Below are 18865 nucleotides of genomic sequence, written 5' to 3' on the forward strand. Positions count from 1 at the left end.
GTGGTGGAGTTGCCATCCGCTGAGGGTGTTTGAAATATGTGTGGGTGTGGCACTTGGGGACATAGTTTGTGGTGAACATGGCAGAGCTGGGGAATGGTTGGGCCTAGAAGGTATTTTCAACCCAAACAATTCCATGATTCTACATTTGGAGGTGTCATGGTGCCTGGGCATGGCTTGGAACTACGTGTGAAAACCTCCCTGCCCAACCGGGGTCTCACATTGCCCAGTTCCCAGCCTGGTGGGATTCCTGAGAGGGCAGGGGTGCACCACTGCTGCAGGAGAGCTGGGGCAGTTGGACACTGGGGAGCAGGAGGAGCTGCACTGGCCTAGAGAAACCCTCTGAGATATCTCCTGGTGGCTGCACCAGGCCCCCAAGATGCTTTGTGATGTCTCTGTGCTTTCCCATGTGAGTTTTGGTAGCTGGTGCCCATCCTTGCCCTCTTGCTGCACTCATCCACTCTCATTGCAGAGTTTGTAGTGTTTGTCCACCAGCTGGCAGCAGCTCCCAGGGACATCCCTGGGTGAGGCTTGGCCAATTGCCTGAGGAGCAGGATCTCCCTGGGGGATTCCTGCATCTCCAGTGTCTCTCTGGTGGTGGGGAGATGGGAGAGGATGGCATGGGAGAGTGCACTGGGGACTGGCACGTGTGTCCTCCCCACCCCCACAGCTCCCCTGGCTGGGAGAGCCAGGGTGAGGGATGGGTCTCTGGGGTGCTTGGAGGTGGCTGGGCAGCGAGGTTTGGGGAATGGGGCAGATGTTGGTGTTGGTCTATGAGCAGTGGAACAGCCCAGCATGGCCAGGCTCAAAGTGGTTCCTAAATACCCTGTGGAAAATTCGTGTGTGCACACCCCTCTATCACTGCTGGTCCAAACCCCCCTTGCAGGTATTTAACCCCCTGGGGGGAGTGAAGAGACAAAGAAATGTTTTGCTGAAAACCTGCTCTCGTTTTTCCTGAGATGGAAAAATATTCCCAAACGTTTTATGGCTCCAGTTGGTTCCTCTGCCCATTCCCTGGGGCTGCAGTTGCTGTTCATGTCTGGGGCGGGGATGGGGGAAGCACATCATCTTGCTCCAAAAGTAATTAAAGTCAGGGATAATTTTTTCTGCAGGAGGGTGGAACCCTGGGAAGGCGACAGGAACGAGTCTGGGACTGAGCACATCAGAAGCTGCTTTTTATTGTGGCTGCTGAGCTAAATATATCCACAGAGGCACAGAGCAGTTCCCATGTGCCTGCTGCGTGGGGTGAGGGGTGCAGGGTGCTGGGCACTGCCTGCCCTGTCAGGGACACCATGTGCCCCAAACACAGCCCAGGACCCTCCTGGGCCTCCCTCCTGGGTGGGTGACGATCAGACGCTCACGCATGAAGCTGTGCCAGGGCAGGTTTGGGTTGGATCTCAGGAAAGGTTCTTCCCCCAGAGGGTGCTGGGCACTGCCCAGGTTCCCCAGGGAATGGGCACAGCCCCGAGGCTGCCAGAGCTGCAGGAGTGTTTGGGCAGCACTGCCAGGGATGCCCAGGGTGGGATTGCTGGGGTGTCTGGGCAGGGCAGGGGTTGGACTGGATGGTCCTGATAGGTCCCTGCCAGCCCAGGAGATTCCTGATTCTGAGTCCCAGTGCACACAGTGGCTGCTCAGGTCTGGATGTGGCTTGCCAGGGATGTGGTTTGAAGGAATTAATAGCTGTGTTTATGGAGCACCCGGGGACGGGAGCTGTGCAGTCATTAGCACTAATGAGAGCTATCTGCACGGCTTTGGCTCCAAACTCCTTTCTCCACAAGTCCCCTGGGAGCCCTCGCTTCCTGCAGCCAGTGCATCACCACAGGCAGAGCTGTGCAGCCCTGCAGAGGGGCAGTGTGTGTGCAGAGGGGGAGCAGTGTGTGTGCAGCCCTGCAGAGGGGCAGAGCTGTGCAGAGGGGCAGTGTGTGCAGGTCCTGCTCTGCTCCCACATTCCCAGGCAGTGGGTGGGATGTGATGGGTGGGTCAGGCTCTGCCTGAGCCAGGAGCCAGCTCAGCCTCGCCTGTCCTGGTCCCATTGGTGAGTCCGAGGCTGGGGACAGCTTTTGGGCTGGGTGGTGTTTGCTTCAAACGGTGAGGACTGTTTTGTCTTGTTGTGGTTTTGCATTTTGCATTTCAAGCCTTTTAGCTGTGGTTTGATGTGTCTGTGAGTGGGGCTGTGCTGGCCTGGCTGCCCTGACTCTGCCAGGCTGGGGCTGATCCGGTGCCACAGCTCCTGTCTGTGCCCAGCCCTGCCAGGGGCACTGAGGTGCCTGAGGCAGTGCAGCTGTAAAGGGCTGGTGGGCTGGGGGCAGTTCTAGGTGCAGGCTCTGTGTGCCCAGCCCTGCCTGTCACCCATGCGTGGAGGTGCCTGGTGGTGTTTCTGGGATGTGTCACATCCTGGAGGTGCCTGGTGGTGTTTCTGGGATGTGTCACCCTCTGTTCTCAGCTGCAAACAGGTCAGGGTTATGGCTGGCTGCAGGAGATGAAGCATCTCCTGCTCTGTATGCTCTGTGCTACAGGCAGAGGTGCTGTCTGTCCCCTGCCTGTGTGAGCCATGTTTCCAGCAGGGGTTGTAGAAATGTCCTGAGCTGGAAGGGACCCACAGGATTCAGCTCCTGGTCCTGTGCAGGACACCCCAGCAATCCCACCCTGGGCATCCCTGGCAGTGCTGTCCAAACCCTCCTGGAGCTCTGGCAGCCTCGGGGCTGTGCCCATTCCCTGGGGAGCCTGGGCAGTGCCAGCACCCTCTGGGGGAAGAACCTTTCCCTGATATCCAACCTAACCCTCCCCTGGTACAGCTCCAGCTGTTGCATTGGGTCCTGTCACTGTCACAGAGAGAAGACATCAGAGCTGCTCCTTGTGAGGAAGCTGCAGACCTCAACAGATCTGACCTCAGGCTGCTTTTGTCCAGTCTGAACAAGCCAAGTGACCTCAACTGCCTCTCATATGCTTCCTCAAGGCCCTTCACCATTTTTATGCCCTCCTCTGAACACTCCCTGACACCTTTCTGTCCTTCTTACACTGTGGTGCCCCAACCTGCCCCCAGCACTCAGGGTGAGGCTGCAGCAGTGCAGAGCAGTGGGGAGCAGTCTTTTCCCTCTGGTTGTGCTGGACTAGGCACAGTCTGGGACATGGCTCACAGGATGGGCTGTGCTCTCATCCTCAGGGCCAGACTGGTGTCCCCCAAGCCTGTGCTGCCCTCAGCCTGCTTCTCTCCCCGTAGGATCCGTCCGCAGCTGCCCAAAGAGAAGATAGAGGGGTGTCACATCTGTACCTCAGTGACACCTGGCGAGCCCCAGGTGCTGCTGGGCAAGGACAAGGCCTTCACCTATGACTTTGTCTTTGACCTGGACACGTGGCAGGAGAGGATCTACACGACGTGCATGGGGAAGCTCATCGAGGGCTGCTTCGAGGGCTACAATGCCACTGTGCTGGCCTACGGGCAGGTATGGGCTTTACCCTCAGCCCTGGGCTCTCCAGGGAGGCTGAGAGGGCACCTGGGGAGGCTGAGGAAGGTGGAGGGTGTGGAGGATCTCACCCAGGTGAGATCCTGGGTGTGGAGAGAACAGAGTTGTCCCTGGTTGGGTGAGAGCTGGGGGCAGGAGTGGCCTCGGGTGGGAGGAGGGGGCGGCAGGGCTGGGAGTGTGGGAGCTGATGTGTCACTGAGGGTCACAGTGGCTCAGCAAGGGCATTTGGGGAGCCTCAAGTAGCAGAGGGGGAATGTGGGGTGTACTGGGCAGAGCTGAGCCTGGGAGGGCCCAGCCAGCTCCCCTCCCTGTCTCTGCACAGACTGGAGCAGGGAAGACCTACACCATGGGCACTGGCTTTGACATGAGCATCTCGGAGGAGGAGCAGGGCATCATCCCCCGGGCCATCAGCCACCTCTTCAGCGGCATCGAGGAGCGCCGGCGGGCGGCCCAGAGCCAGGGCCTGGCAGCGCCCGAGTTCAAAGTCAGCGCCCAGTTCCTGGAGGTGGGTGGGTAATGGCAGGTCTGGGGGACACCATGGCCCTGCCCTGTCCTTGCTCCTGTGCCTTGGGCTCCTCCAGATCTCCTGGCACTGCTGGACCCTGTGACAGGCGTGGGACTGGGGATGTGTGCTGCTGCAGTGGGGACTTGAAGCACCTACAAGGCTACAAACTGGGTGGAGGGAGCTCCCACCGTGGGGAAGGGTCTTATGGCTTGGTCCCCTGGGGATCCAGGGGCTCTGGGCTGTCTTACCCCTGTGTGAGGTCAAGGATAGCCCACTGCCTTGGACCAGAGTTCCTAGTGAAACAGGAGGAGAAGAAAGTGCCACCCTTGGGGGGGGTTTGGGGAAGGATTGTGCTATTTTCCATGTCCTTTGTTGCTTCTCTGATCTTGAGAATTCATCCTCTCCTGCCTCTGCCCTGGCTTCTCCTATTCAAAACCTCTTTCATTAACTGCTTCATTCCCTGGAGAAGTTTGTCCTGGGAAGCACATGGACCTTGTGTGTTGGCAGCATTTATCCTGGGGGTTGCTCCTGGGCTGAAAGAGCAAAGAGGTGCAAGTGGGAACTGTTTTAAGGCGCCAGTGAGAAAGCACAGGGTGGTGCTGAGCAAAGCTGAGCTCCCAAGCAAGCTTCATCTGCCTGAGGTTGAGAGAGGAGATGGGCAGGGAGGGGCCCTGTGCTGTGATCTTGCCTCCTGGTGGCTTTGTTGGCCATCACATCTGGGTGTCTTCAGATGCTGATGGCTTGGAGAGGGCCCAAAGTCACTTCCTTCCCACTTAGGTCTCCATCTGCAGAGCCCTTGTTAACTCTGTGGTGCTGTTGTGTCCTCCCATTCCCATCACTTGGCCTGTCCAAGCTCTTGGTTGCCTGCCCAGTTGTGCTCAGTTTGTGGGGCTTCTTTAGGAATCCTTTGTGCTGGGATGGAAATGGGGACAGTTTCCTGCCTGTCCTGAAGTCCTGCATGGCTAAAGCAGCACATGGCCATGTCAGGCACTGGTCACCAACCCTGATGTCCTGGCAGGGCACAGGACTTGTTCTGGCTGATCCCTCCCTTGTGACTTTGCTCATGGGAGCAGGTTCTGGGAGCAGGTTTAAACCTTTGAGGAGCCTGGTGGCACCAGGGGCAGCCAGGGATGGATTAGTCTGATCCCTTGTGCTGGCCAGGAACCTGCAGTCCTTGGGTGACCCAGCCCTCTGCACTGGGATGTGGGTGCAAGAGTGACACTGAATGGTGGCAGCAGGGGGGACACATGGCAGGGGTGTCCCTCCACCCCAGACTGAGGGGGGCTGCAGAGTGTGGATATGGATGGAGTCAGCTCTGGGGCAGCAGGGCTTTCCTGCATGTTCAGCACTCCCTGGTCCCCTTTATCCCCTGTACATCTGACAGAGATGCCTTGAGCTGTGGTGAGGGTGGGGTTTCACTGGCTCCTGTGGCCAGGTGAGCCAGGAGGGTCAGGGGATATGTAGCTCCTGGGTGTCTGCTCAGTGGAGTTGCTTGTGTGCACCAGGAACTGGACAGGTTTGGGCAGCAGAAACCAGCCCAGACTGCAGCTCAGAGCTTTGCATGGCAAGCTCTGGTGCACCAGTCTGATGAGGAGTGGCTGAGGGAACTGGGGGGCTCAGCCTGGAGAAGAGGAGGCTCAAGGGGACCTTTCTCTCTACAGCTTCCTGACGGGAGGTTGGGGCTGGATGGGGGTCAAGCTCTGTTCCCAGAGACAAGGAACAGGAAGAGAGAAAACAGCCTCAAGTTGTGCCAGTTGAGGCTTAGATTGGATATTAGGAAAAATTTCTTCCCTGAAGTTGTGGTGTGGCATTGGCACAGGCTGCCCAGGGCAGAGGTGGAGTCACCATCCCTGGAAGTGGTCAGAAGATGTGTGGGGACATGGTTTAGTGGTGAACATGGCAGTGCCAGGGTAAATGGTTGGACTTCATGATCTTAGAGGGCTTTTCCAGTCTGAAGGGTTCCACAGTCCAGTGCTTGTGCCTCTGCTGGTACACATGCACACACCCCAGCTCTCCTGCTCAGCCTTGCAGGCAGTGTGAGCACAGAGCTACAGGGGAGTGGCAGCAGGGTGCCAGAGGGCAGCCCCTGCAGTCCTGCAGTGCCAGGGCAGCTCCTGTCAGTCCTGCAGTGCCAGGGCAGCTCCTGTCAGTCCTGCAGTGCCAGGGCAGCTCCTGCAGTCCTGCAGTGCCAGAGGGCAGCTCCTGTCAGTCCTGCAGTGCCAGAGGGCAGCTCCTGTCAGTCCTGCAGTGCCAGAGGGCAGCTCCTGTCAGTCCTGCAGTGCCAGAGGGCAGCTCCTGTCAGTCCTGCAGTGCCAGAGGGCAGCCCCTGCAGTCCTGCAGTGCCAAAGGGCAGCCCCTGCAGTCCTGCAGTGCCAGAGGGCAGCTCCTGTCCTGCAGTGCCAGGGCAGCCCCTGCAGTGCCAGGCTTCCTCTGCTCACCCCACACCCACTGCTGCCCTGCCCAGCTCTACAACGAGGAGATCCTGGACCTGTTTGACAGCACCCGTGACCCCGACGCGCGCCACCGCAAATCCAACATCAAAATCCACGAGGATGCCAGTGGGAGCATCTACACCACGGGGGTCACGTCACGCCTCATCAGCTCCCAGGATGAGGTGGGTGCAGGATGGGCAGACACAGAGCAAGGGTGGCAGCTGGGTGCCACTGGTCAGGGATGTGCTGGATGGGGGCAGCTTGGTGGGGGGGGATCTCTCCCAGGATGGGAGTGCAGTCCTGGGGGTGTTCTGGAAAAGGTCACTGTGTCCACTGAGCTGCACAGGGTCTGTCCTGACTCCCTAGAAGGCTGCTTTAGGGTTTCCTTCCCTGTCGGGTGTTGTTGCAGCTGATCCAGTGCCTAAAACAAGGAGCTCTTTCCCGCACCACAGCCAGCACCCAGATGAACGTGCAGAGCTCCAGATCCCATGCCATCTTCACTATTCACCTGTGCCAGACAAGAGTGTGTGCCCGCCCAGAGCTGGTGAGACGTGGTCCTGACTCATGGCCAGGCTGTTCTTGGGTTCCATACCCAGGTGATGCATGAAGTTCCCTTGGGAAGGGGACAGGGTTTGAAGTCTAAGAGAAGCAGGGATTTTTCTTTCCAGTCATAGCCTGCATTAGGATTTAATGGGAGCTGAGGCTGAGCTGGTCTGGGGCAGGATGGCTCAGAGCAAGCTGCTCTTGGGATGCTGTCCCCATCTCTGGGGGGCTGGATATGGAGGGTGAATGCTCAGACTCTGGCTGACATCTGAGTGAAGACCAGGGAGCCCTTGCCTGCTCCAGTCTGGAGTGCTGACCCTTGGTGTGTCCCTGGCTGCAGGTGAATGAGGAGGTGAGCAGCCTTCTGGATGGATCCCAACCTGCTGCTGAGTACGAGACCTTGACAGCCAAGTTTCACTTTGTGGACCTGGCTGGCTCGGAGAGGCTGAAGCGGACGGGTGCCACTGGCGAGAGAGCCAAGGAGGGCATCTCCATCAACTGTGGGCTGGTAGGGCCCCGGGCTGAGCTAGTGGGCAGGGCGGGTGGCAGGGCAAGGCCTGCCAGGGGAAGCCTCTGGCACTTCTAGGTCTTGCCTGGAGTTGCCCTGGGCTGTTGGGGTACTGCTGCCGTGGCTGGGGTTTGTGCTGCCTGATGGTGAGAACATGCAGTGCCAGTGGTGGGAGCACAGCTCTGCTGCCAAAGGAGACTCGTGCTGTGGGGAGGGGTGCAGCTGGGCACAGGGCTGCATCTCCCAAAAGGATGAGATCTGCTAATCAGAGCTAAAAAACCCACTGTGGGGCTTGATGCTTCTTCTCCCTGCAGCATGGAGAGAGGCACAGCCCAGGCTAAGGGAAGCACCAGGCCTGCCCCTTGTGCAACCCAAACCTGTGCTACAGTGTGTGCCCCAGGCCTGATGTGCTGTATCCTCAGCCAGGGCTGAATCTGGGGGGGCTTCCCTTTGTTGGTAGCTGGCCTTGGGGAATGTCATCAGTGCCCTTGGAGACCAGAGCAAGAAGGTCGTGCACGTGCCCTACCGTGACTCCAAGCTCACCCGCCTGCTGCAGGATTCCCTTGGGGGCAACAGGTAAGGGGGTCCCAGGTGGGGGCTGAGCTTGGGCTGAGAGCTGCAGGGGCTGTCCCCCTGCCCATGGGGCTGAGGGGGCTCTGGAGCTATGTAGGAGCTGGCTCAGGACTCCAGTGGCTGCCTGGTGAGGGAGAGATGCCTTCTTCCAGGCACGGCATGACTTTGCAGATGTAAAGACATTATCAGCCTCAGGTGCAATTAGCAGCTTTGGCAGAATTGGCTGTTGCAAAACCTTCCTGAGCCCTCACAGATCTGGGACTTGGCAAGTGATGGTGCCCAGAATGAGACTAAATTCCCTGCCTCTTCTCCAAAGAGGGAGGCATTGAGGAAGGGCTGCCTTTGCCCAGTGCTGTGTGTTGTGCTTGAGGGGTGTTGTGGGTGCTCTGGCTGCTCAGGCTCTGGGAGGGATGAAGCCAGTTCATACCTTGTTTTAAAACCCAGAAGGGCCCAGGATGGGCTTCCATCCAGGCCAGGTATCTGGGGGCACGTGGTCTGTGCTGAGTCCTGGGTTTGCACCTGCTGGGCTGCTGAGATGTGCAGGGACTGTCTTTCACCCTGCCCTTGCATCCCCAAGCCAAACCATCATGATTGCCTGTGTGAGCCCCTCTGACCGGGATTTCATGGAGACCCTGAACACGCTCAAGTACGCCAACCGGGCTCGCAACATCAAGAACAAGGTGGTGGTGAACCAGGACAAGACGAGCCAGCAGATCAGCGCCCTGCGCGCCGAGATCGCCCGGCTGCAGATGGAGCTCATGGAGTACAAGGCAGTGAGTGGGGCCATGTCCTGCTGTGCCCAGCAAGGGAACCACTGCAGCCAGCTGCTCTCTGCCCCCCTGGGATGGGGGAGAGAATTGGGAGTGACAGTGAGAAAACTCCTTGGTTTAGATACAGTTTAGGAAGTAAAGCAAACTAAGGAACTCATTCCACCCGTATCCCATCACAGGGAGGTGTTCAGCCATCCCCAGCCCAGCAGAGCTCTGTCAAGTGTAACAGTGACTTGGGACAACACTCCAGGCATCCCCTTCTTCTTCCTTCCCCCAGCTTTATATGCTGAGCATCACATCCTGTGGTTTGGGATATCCCTGCAGTGAGTGGGGGACAGCTGTCCTGGCTGTGTCCCCCCAGCTCCTTGTGCACCCCTGGCCCAATGCTGGTGGGGGCAGAACAGCTCCTGACTCAGCAGGAGCTAAATCATCCCTGTGGGATCAGTGCTGTCCTCAGCACAGATCCCAAACACAGCACCACATAAAAGCTGCTGTCAGGAAAATGAACTCCACCAAAGACAAATCCAGCTGATGGATGGATGCTGGTGAGGAGGCAGAGACAGGTGCAGAAAGGCACCTTGTGTTTGAACTGGGGCAGGTTTAGTGGAACAGACCCTCCTGCCTCCCATCCCCTGCCCCCTAGGAGAAACTGCTAGGAGGAGTCAGGAGGCTTAAGAAACAGGACCTCAGCTCCTGCCTGTCAAGGCAGGACCTTGGCCAGGTTTTGGGGGTGGTAAGGCAGGGAGAAGCCCTGAAGCATCTCTCACCCTCTGCATGTTCAGCTCAGGCTTTCCTGGTCCCTGGGTTTGTCCCTGCTCTCTGTGTGGGGCCGCCCCCAGGGGTGCAGTGGTGGGTCTCTGTGTCCCAGGTGGGTCTCCGTGTCCCAGCTTGCCCTGCCCTCAGGGGCTCCCCTCCTGTGCCCCCAGGGCAAGCGTGTGATCGGGGAGGATGGCACGGAGGGCTACAGCGACCTGTTCCGGGAGAACGCCATGCTGCAGAAGGAGAACAGCGCCCTGCGCATGCGCGTCAAGGCCATGCAGGAGGCCATCGACGCCATCAACAGCAGGGTCACCTACCTCATGAGCCAGGAGGCCAACATGATGCTGGCCAAAGCAGGTGGGGCTGGGCTGCTACGTGGCATGGTGGGTCAGCCCAGGCAGCAGCTGGGCCAGGGGCCGTGGGACAGCCGCGTGTGCCTCTCTCCACCGGTGCCTCTGTGCTGCAGGTGATGGGAACGAAGCCATCGGCACCCTGATCCAGAACTACATCCGGGAGATTGAGGAGCTGAGGTGAGCGGGCACCCAGCTGGGGAGTCTGGGCTCCTGGGGCCAGGGGCTGGGGCTGGGTGGCTCACACAACTCAGTGCCTCCAGCATTGCTGGGGTGGACTGTAAGCACTGCTGCTACACAGGGTTGAAGGAGGCCCAGCCTTGGTGGCAGGCAGTGCTTTGGTTATTGCTATGCTATCCTTGGTGTGGGCATTGGTGGAGGGGGAGGTCCTGTTTGAAGTGCCTGGGGTCCTCCAGGGACTGCTGCCTCCCAAAGGTGGGTCCATCCCAGTTTCTTGCTCGATCCTGGTACCCTGTCTGGGAGCACTGTGGCTTTCTGACCCATCATTAGGGAGAATGGCTTAGTAGTGACTCTGTCCCTGCCTCACCATCCGAGCACATCATGTTCAGTCTGTAGAAGACATTGCAGAGACCCTAGAGCCCCTTCCACTGCCTAAAGGAGGCTTATAAGAAAGAGGGAGAGCACTGGATTTTTTTTTTTTAACGTGGGCAGATAGTGATAGCACAAGGGAAAATGGCTTTAAACTAGAAGTGGAGAGATTTAAATTAGAAGTTAGGAAGAAGTTCTTCCCTGTGAGGCAGTGGCACAGTTTGCCCAAAGGAGTGGTGGTTATCCCACATCTGCAAGTCTATGGAGCTTGGAGCAACCTGGTCTAGTGAAAGGTGTCCCTGCCCCTTCCATAGCAGGAATGTGGAACGAGATGAGGCTTAAGGTCCCTTCCAGCCCAAAGCACTCTGTGATTCTAAACCCAGGCAAGACCCCCCTCCCTGTAGGGCCAGTGGGATGGCCCCTGTTTGACTCTGCTTCCACTGCCCAGGACGAAGCTGCTGGAGAGCGAGTCCATGAACGAGTCCCTGCGCCGCAGCCTCTCGCGGGTCTCTGCCCGGCCCCCGTTCCCCGTGGGCTCCTCGCCGGGCGCGGGCCTGGCCGGGCTCTGCAGCCCTGCTGCTCCCCTGGACACCGAGGCCTCCGACGTGCTCCGAAGGGCCAAGCAGGACCTGGAGCGCCTCAAGAAGAAGGAGCGGCGGCAGCAGAGGAAGAGGTGAGAGGAGGTGTTGGGAAGGGGGAGGTGTTGGCAAAGGGGAGGCTCAGTCTATCCCTGTGGGGTTGGGTCTCCTGCTTCCCCCAGCTCTGCTACAGCCAGAGCCCGCACGGCTGCCTTCCCCTCCCAGCCCTGCCCTGTCCTTGGTCTCCTGCTCCCCATCACGTAATTCCACAGGCTGTTTTCCCCAAAGGGTCCAAAAGCAGGAGGGAGGGTGGCCCAGCAGAACCTGTTCCTGGCCTCTCTCATGCTGGGACTCACCAGCCCCCCTCTGTTCCCCCCAGCCCAGAGAAGGAGGCGTTTAAGAAGCGGCAGAAACTGCAGCAGGACAATGGGGAGGAGACAGATGAGAACGAGGTGGAAGAGGTGAGTGGGCATCATGCTCACGCTGTGGGGGTGTCCGGGTGGTGGAGCACTGAAATTGCCACACATGGGAGAGGGACCAAGCTCAGCCTGGCCCTGAAGCAGGCTGGAAGGATCACTGCTGAGGACTCCCTGCTGGAGCAGGGTGGAAGCTGGGTACTCACCAGTCAGCCTGGATGTAGAACGAGGAGTCCACATTTTTAGGGGCTTGGTTTCAATCAGCATAGCTGAAGAGGGGTCAGCTAGGAAGGGATGAATTCATCAAATTGCTGTTCCTCTGAACAGGATGTGCTGGGGGTCCAAAATGGTGCTGCAGCCCCTGGGCATCCTGTGTGGGAGGCTGAGTCCCACTTGGGGGGCTGTGGCCCATTGCTGTAGGGTGAGCTCAGCTTTGGAGGAGGGAGAAGCTGTGGGGAGAAGGACAGACCATCCTACTGGCTGAGAGTAGGCGCTCATCTCTTAGGAGGAGGAAGAACAGGATGAGAGTGGCTGTGAGGAAGAGGATGGGCGTGAGGATGAAGATGAGGACTCAGCCAGTGAAGAGAGCCTGGTGGACTCAGACTCGGATGCAGAGGAGAAGGGTAAAGTGGAGATCTCTGTGCAGCCATGGGCATGGAGGGCCACTTGCTGGCATCTCTGGCAATGAGCCGCTGCTCTTGGGGAGGCGGAGCTCACCATGCCCCAACCACGTCTGCTCTGCGGGACCTGGAAGAGCCCCAGGGCTGCTGCAGTGCTCTTTGGGTGCTGCTGCTCCCCAGCAGTGGGGGTTCTCATCAGCTCCTCTGCCCTCTCTATGTGCTGTGACTCAGTGGGGCCATGCAAGTGATGCTCCCTGTGCCTCCCAGCCTGACTTTCTCCTCTGCCTCCAGCTGTGAATTTCCAGGCCGACCTGGCGGATCTGACCTGTGAGATTGAGATAAAGCAGAAGCTGATTGATGAGCTGGAGAACAGCCAGAGGCGTCTGCAGACCCTCAAGCACCAGTATGAGGAGAAGCTGATCCTACTGCAGAACAAGATTCGGGACACGCAGCTGGAGCGGGACCGGGTCCTGCAAAACCTCAGTGAGAACTGCCTCACCCTTGGGATCCGATTCCCAGTCCCCAGTTCCAGCTCAAGGCCAGCTAACTCTAAGTCAAAGCATCCACCCCTTGCTCTGGTAGAGCTTTGTCATCCCCCTGCTTCTCCTTGAATCCCTGGCACCCCCAAGACTCTGTTTGTCTTGCCATGGGAGCAGCATCAGTCAGCTGCACAGCTCCGGACCCTGCTGGTGCTGCAGAAGGGTGGCAAAGCCTCTTCCAGCCTTGAGCACCACTTCATGAGCTGGGGGGACTCCTGGGGAAACTGAGGGGCAAAAGACCCAGTGGTGCGGCTGATCTCCAGGCTTAACCAGGGCAGGGTCACCCCTATGTGTGGCTGTGTGTCCCAGTTTGCAGCTCTGCTCAGGCCAGCCCTGTATCTCCACTCTGTGCTGAGCTCTTCCAGTGGGTATTCCCAGACAGACCCCAGTTCCTGTGGGTGAGGGGGGCTCAGATGGGACAGGGAGGGACTCAGTGCTTGGTGCCTCCAGGCAGGTGTGTGGGTACAGGAGGATCCCGGGGTGCATGGCCCTTGCGAGCTCTCTCCCCACCCACCAGGCACCATGGAGTGCTACACAGAGGAGAAAGCCAACAAGATCAAGGCAGACTATGAGAAGCGGCTGAAGGAGATGAACCGGGACCTGCAGAAGCTGCAGGCAGCGCAGAAGGAGCATGCTCGCCTGCTCAAGAACCAGTCCCGCTACGAGCGGGAGCTGCGGAAGCTGCAGGCAGAGGTGGCTGAGATGAAGAAGGCAAAGGTACCTGGATGTGCCGGGCAGAGAGCAATCCTGGACAAGCCCGGCTCCCCGCTTGGAGCAGCATTTTGCACTCTGGTGGCAAGTGCAGAGTGCTGTGTGCTGGGAGGGTGGCGCCCCGGGGCGGTGGCACAGCGGCTCCTCCTTGCAGGTGGCGCTGATGAAGCAGATGCGGGAGGAGCAGCAGCGGCGCCGGCTGGCCGAGACCAAGAGGAACCGGGAGATCGCGCAGCTCAAGAAGGAGCAGCGCCGGCAGGAGGTCAGAGCCTGGCTTGCCCCGTGCAGGGGCCTGTCTGGCTGGGGAGGGGGTGTTTGTCCTGCTCTGGCACTCCAGGTGCTCACAGATACCTTGAAGCTTGGTGAAGCCTCACTGGAGCCTGCCCAGTCCTGGCAGAGCACACGGAGCACAGCTGGACGAATGGCTCCCAAAGGCTTCCCACAGCTCCTGCTGGAATTGTGGGGGATGCTGTGGGAGGGGGGAACGTGCAGCCAGAGCCAGCTCAAGGCTGGGAGCCTGCTCGGTGTTGGAATCAGGAGTGAGACTGTGCCAAAGGGACCACTGGGACTGCGGCCACATCTGGGCTGGACCTCAGGGGTGTCTTTTTCTTTCTCACTCATGCAGTTCCAGATCAGGGCTCTGGAATCTCAGAAGCGACAGCAGGAAATAGTGCTGCGGAGGAAAACCCAGGAGGTGAGGAAAGGGGGTTTCCTCCACACAGCCCCCAGCTTCCATGGGGGTCTGGGCCCCAGCGCTTGGCTCGGAGAAATTCCATCTTTCAGACAGGGCTGGCTTTGGGAATGGGGTCCCCAAAAGGCAGGGTGAGGTTTTATGGCTCAGGAGCTGTGTGGGAAATGGATGTAGGCAACAGCAGAGTTCCCAGTCCTGAGCAGCAGAGCCTGGTGGCAGGGGTGGGCTGTGAGGGGGGAGAGGGAACTCCATGAGGCACAAATGTCCTTGGGCTTTGCTGCTCTCAGACCTGTCGGGCCTGGGGGTGATGCCAATGGGTTTAGGCTGGGTGGGGCTGCCCAGCTGACACCATTTGCAGTTGGTTTGAGGGAGTCCTGGGGGTCCCCCTGAGCTGTGTGTTCCCTGGTAGCAGCAGGCAGGCAAGGAGACTCCACAGGGCTTCTGAGGGTGCTAATTAGCTGAGGGTTTATTGGGGGTCCCAGCCCTGGGAGAGGCATGGTTTCTGAGGGAGAAGGGGGGAAAGGGGAGGGAGGGGGAGAGAGGGAGAGCCTAGGGAGAGAAGGGCCCAGAGAGAGCCTGGTCTCCCCCCATAGCTTAACAGGGAGATTCAAAGTGTGCATGGAATAAGACTTGGGCCAGTGGGATTACAGATCCATGATACTGCAGGGGAGGATCACAGGCGTGGAATAAACACACGCCTGTGTCCATCCCTACATTTTCAAGGGGTGAGACAGAGCATAGCATTGAACTAGAATGTAACACCACAGACACCCTCTCTTGTGTCCTCCCTGCGGGCAGGTGTCGGCGCTGCGCCGGCTGGCCAAGCCCATGTCCGAGCGGGTGGCGGGCAGGACGGGCCCGAAGCCGCCCATGATGGACTCGGGCGCCGAGGTCTCGGCCAGCACCACCTCCTCCGAGCCCGAGTCCGGCGCTCGCTCCGTCTCCAGCATCGTGCGCCAGTGGAACAGGAAAATCAACAACTTTCTGGGAGACCCCTCATCCTCCATTAACGGGGCTCGGCCTGTCAGGTCAGGGCAGGGGCTGGGTGCTCGGGGGTGAGACATCCCAGGGACCCCCATGCCTGGCTTTTGGCGGGTGGTGGAGATTGAAGGGTGGCTGCTTAGTGTCCACTTGAGCAATATTAAATCCGTGACCCTGTGATAAGCTGTGCTGGCAGAGTGTGACTGTCACCTAGGCTTGAGCTCAAAGCTGGCCTTCCATGAGGATTAAATGTTGTAGCACAAACCCTGCTGGACTCATCTCTTGTCCTGCTTTGCTAAGAGGAAAAGTTGCGTGATATATGGTTTCCTCAAGTCAGGTCTCACGAGCTTTTGGATATCTGTGTCACATCCAAGATAGCTCAGCTACCTTAGAAGGAATAAAATCAGCAGGATGGCTTCTGTGATAGTGTTGGAAACAGAAAGGTTTTAATAAAGGGCAAAATAACAAAACTCTTTACAGAGAAAACCCATCCAGATGCAAAAGGTTCTTGCTCCTGGTAAAACACCTCACAAAAACTGTTTGTTTCTTTGTTCTTTTCTTTTTCTAGTAAATTGCTCAGGTGGGACTTTTTAGCTCCTGTCCAATTGGCTATCCTTAAGTTTGAGGTGAAGTCCCCCAGGCCTAATGAGAGGTATCTTTTTACCTAATTGAAGAAAGAAACTTCTGAGCTTTTTTCCTTTTTAAAGAGACAAAGGATAGTTTTGTCAACTGAGAGCACATTCCTACAGTTGGGCAGTGCGGAAACAACACAGATGCATCCTCTGTTTCTGGCCAGCCAGATCCCTGATCCTGGGGCAAGCCTAGCTCTCCAGCATGGTGTGGCCCTCTGCCCAAATGCCTCTTCTTCCCTCTGGCTGTAGGAAGAAGTTCCCCAAGAAGGGGACGAGCCAGACCTTCAGCAAAGCTGCCCGCCTCAAGTGGCAGTCCCTGGAGCGGCGCATCTTCGACATTGTCATGCAGAGAATGACCATCACCAACCTAGAGGCAGACATGGAGAGGCTCATCAAGGTGGCTGTGGCACTGGGGATAGAGAGGGCTGGGTGGTGGGTGCAGGACAGGGAGGTGGCCATGTGGACAGTGCTAATCCCCCTTTCCTTTCCCCTAGAAACGTGAGGAGCTATCGCTGCTGCAGGAGGCGTTGCTGGGCAAGCGGGCAAAGCTGCAGGCAGAGAGCCCCAAGGAGCAGAAGGGTCTGCAAGAGCTGAATGACGAGATTGAGGTGCTGGGGGCCAACATTGACTATATCAACGACAGCATTTCAGACTGCCAGGCCACCATCATGCAGATTGAGGAGACCAAGGTGGGCAGAAGGACTGGGTCTGGCTGGCAGGGAGGAAATGAGAGCATCCCTCTGTGGAAAGAGCATCCTTGGGGACAGCCAGCTGGGGCTGGGCTCTGCTCAGAGGACCCAGAGTCCTCTGAGCTGTCACTCTTGGTGGGTCTTCACCCATGCAGCCACTTCTCATTAGGTGATTAATTACAGAGAGGAGTTCTGGCAGATCCTTGCATGTCCATGGACATGCTGGTGTCCTGCTGCCCTGGAATTGTAGGGAGCGTGCAGCCCCCATTTGCCCATGGGGACACATGGGGCTGCTGGTCACTTGTACCCATGGTTGTTGCTTCATGCACAGGAAGCATCCCCGGAGAACTGGCTTTTCCCAGCAGAAACCATCTAGGTTTTGTGTCCAGTTGTGATACTGGGCATGCCACTGGGCAGCTCCCAACTCCTCTCAATGCCTGCAGCCTGAAATGGAGACTGTGTGCTGTCCCTGGCTTGTCCCCAGCTGTCACCTTGATTAGCGGGGAAGAAGAGCTGCTGTTAATTCACACTAGGCTTTGGGTTGTGGATTTGGGTGAGCCTGGTGTCTGTTCAGTGTCTAGTTTTCTGTTGGAACCAGGATTTCTGTAGCAGGGTATAACCCTTCAGCACTGGACAGTCCCATGGCTGGATCTCCCCAGTAGCCACTGGGCAGACTGGGGTAGGTGAGGGTTGGACTGGGCAGTGCTTGCAGGGTGATGGAAGTGCTGTGCTTGCCATGGAGGCCCATCCAGCAGCAAAGCTACCCTGCTGTATCCAGCTCTTGTCTCTCTGTGTTTCAGGAGGAGCTGGACTCCACGGACACCTCGGTGGTGATCAGCTCCTGCTCCCTGGCCGAAGCACGGCTGCTGCTGGACAACTTCCTGAAAGCCTCCATTGACAAGGTGTGGGGCAGGGCTGGGCTGTGCATGTGTGACAGGGTTTCATTCTGGGTGCCAGTGTGGGGACCTGGTGGCCAGGACCTTGCCTGAGTGCCAGCATTGCTTGCACAGGGGCTGCAGGTGGCCCAGAAGGAGGCGCAGATCCGGCTGCTGGAGGGGCGCCTGCGGCAGACAGACGTGGCCAGCTCCTCACAGAACCACGCCCTGCTGGACGCCCTGAGGGAGAAGGCTGAGTCCCACCCCGAGCTGCAGGCACTGATCCACAACGTCCAGCAAGGTGGGGCCTGAGGCAGGTGCATCTTCAGGCCAGGTGTGCTGCCTGTGGGCTGGGTGCCTACCTGTACTGGGCCTGCAGAAAGCACCTGGAGGTGCCCAGGGGCCATGTTGGGTGGGAGTGTGTGCCCTGGCCATGGATAACAGGGGCAGGGACTGGGTCACCCTCCACACCTTCCTGGCCACGGATAACGGGAACAGGGACTGGGTCATCCTCCATGCCCTCCTGGCCATGGATAACAGGGACAAGGACTGGGTCACCCTCCACACCTTCCTGGCCATGGATAACAGGGACAAGGACTGGGTCACCCTCCACACCTTCCTGGCCAGGGATAACAGGGACAAGGACTGGGTCACCCTCCACACCTTCCTGGCCATGGATAACAGGGACAGGGACTGGGTCATCCCCCATGTCCTCCTGGCCACGGATAACAGGGACAGGGACTGGGTCATCCCCCGTGTCCTCTTGGCCAGGGATAACAGGGACAAGGACTGGGTCACCCCCCACACCTTCCTGGCCAGGGATAACAGGGACAGGGACTGGGTCATCCCCCATACCTTCCTGGCCATGGATAACAGGGACAAGGACTGGGTCACCCCCCACACCTTCCTGGGCTGCCCCCTCTGCTGCAGGGTTTGGATGGGCTGGTGACAGTGGGGTCCCCTCTGGGTCCCCTCTGCTAATGTATTGTCTCCCTCTCACAGAAAATGGCTACACCAGCACAGATGAGGAAGTTTCAGAGTTCAGCCTGGCCTCAGATGGGAGGTGAGCACCCAGCCTGGCACTGTCTGAGATGGTGGCTGGGGCACAAGGCCTGATGCCTTCATGGACCTCTTAGAGGGGCATAGATGAACAGAGCCCCACCTGAGCTTTTCTATGGTGCCCAGCCCTTGGTGGGGGGAGCAGGATGTCTCTTGGACCCGAGCAGGGAGTGGAAGCTTGCTCATTCCTTGGAGAAAGGGTGCTGAGGAGCAGAGGGTGACCCAAGGAGTCTGGTGGAGCAGTGGCACCAGCTTTCTGAAGAGAGTTTGGCACTGAAGATCCATCTTTGCTCCTTCCTCCTTGCAGCATCTCCCAGTCTTTCACCATGAAGGGCTCAGCAAGCCAGGATGACTTCAAGTTCAAGGTTAGTTGGCCTTTTTGTGTGGCCTGGTCACTGAGACTGGGAGGAGGGATGGAGGGATGTTCAGTGATGCTTCAGGCCTCCGCTCTGCAGTTTGAACCTTGGGGAGCCAGGCTTGGCATAAGGCAGTATGGCTGCTTTTTGGATGGGCAGAACCAAGGTCTCCTGGTGCAGTGGTCCTGTTCTGGAGCACCAGAGACTTGGGAAGCACCCAGCACACCAGGCAGTACCTTCCAAATCTGAGTGGCACTGAGGGTGTCCC

The 18865-nt window shown here is 58.4% G+C and overlaps 1 protein-coding gene across 3 annotated transcripts in view; it reads left to right on the forward strand.

Moving 5' to 3' along the window:
- Positions 1-18865, forward strand: part of KIF21B (kinesin family member 21B) — a 52717-nt gene that overhangs the window by 12401 nt on the left and 21451 nt on the right. For all 3 annotated transcript variants that reach the window (XM_059867518.1, XM_059867519.1, XM_059867521.1), the window contains exons 2-24: positions 3218-3440; positions 3784-3966; positions 6431-6580; positions 6808-6942; positions 7282-7449; positions 7910-8025; positions 8600-8795; positions 9719-9908; positions 10018-10081; positions 10899-11123; positions 11408-11489; positions 11950-12067; positions 12356-12547; positions 13121-13320; positions 13469-13576; positions 13940-14008; positions 14804-15033; positions 15868-16015; positions 16113-16307; positions 17108-17209; positions 17318-17483; positions 18185-18245; positions 18549-18606. In XM_059867518.1, the coding sequence (XP_059723501.1) occupies positions 3218-3440; positions 3784-3966; positions 6431-6580; positions 6808-6942; positions 7282-7449; positions 7910-8025; positions 8600-8795; positions 9719-9908; positions 10018-10081; positions 10899-11123; positions 11408-11489; positions 11950-12067; positions 12356-12547; positions 13121-13320; positions 13469-13576; positions 13940-14008; positions 14804-15033; positions 15868-16015; positions 16113-16307; positions 17108-17209; positions 17318-17483; positions 18185-18245; positions 18549-18606 (3379 nt within the window). The remainder of the gene's footprint in view (positions 1-3217; positions 3441-3783; positions 3967-6430; positions 6581-6807; positions 6943-7281; positions 7450-7909; positions 8026-8599; positions 8796-9718; positions 9909-10017; positions 10082-10898; positions 11124-11407; positions 11490-11949; positions 12068-12355; positions 12548-13120; positions 13321-13468; positions 13577-13939; positions 14009-14803; positions 15034-15867; positions 16016-16112; positions 16308-17107; positions 17210-17317; positions 17484-18184; positions 18246-18548; positions 18607-18865) is intronic.

This window comes from Haemorhous mexicanus, chromosome 25 (assembly GCF_027477595.1).
Source record: "Haemorhous mexicanus isolate bHaeMex1 chromosome 25, bHaeMex1.pri, whole genome shotgun sequence".
In the NCBI taxonomy this organism is placed as follows: domain Eukaryota; kingdom Metazoa; phylum Chordata; class Aves; order Passeriformes; family Fringillidae; genus Haemorhous; species Haemorhous mexicanus.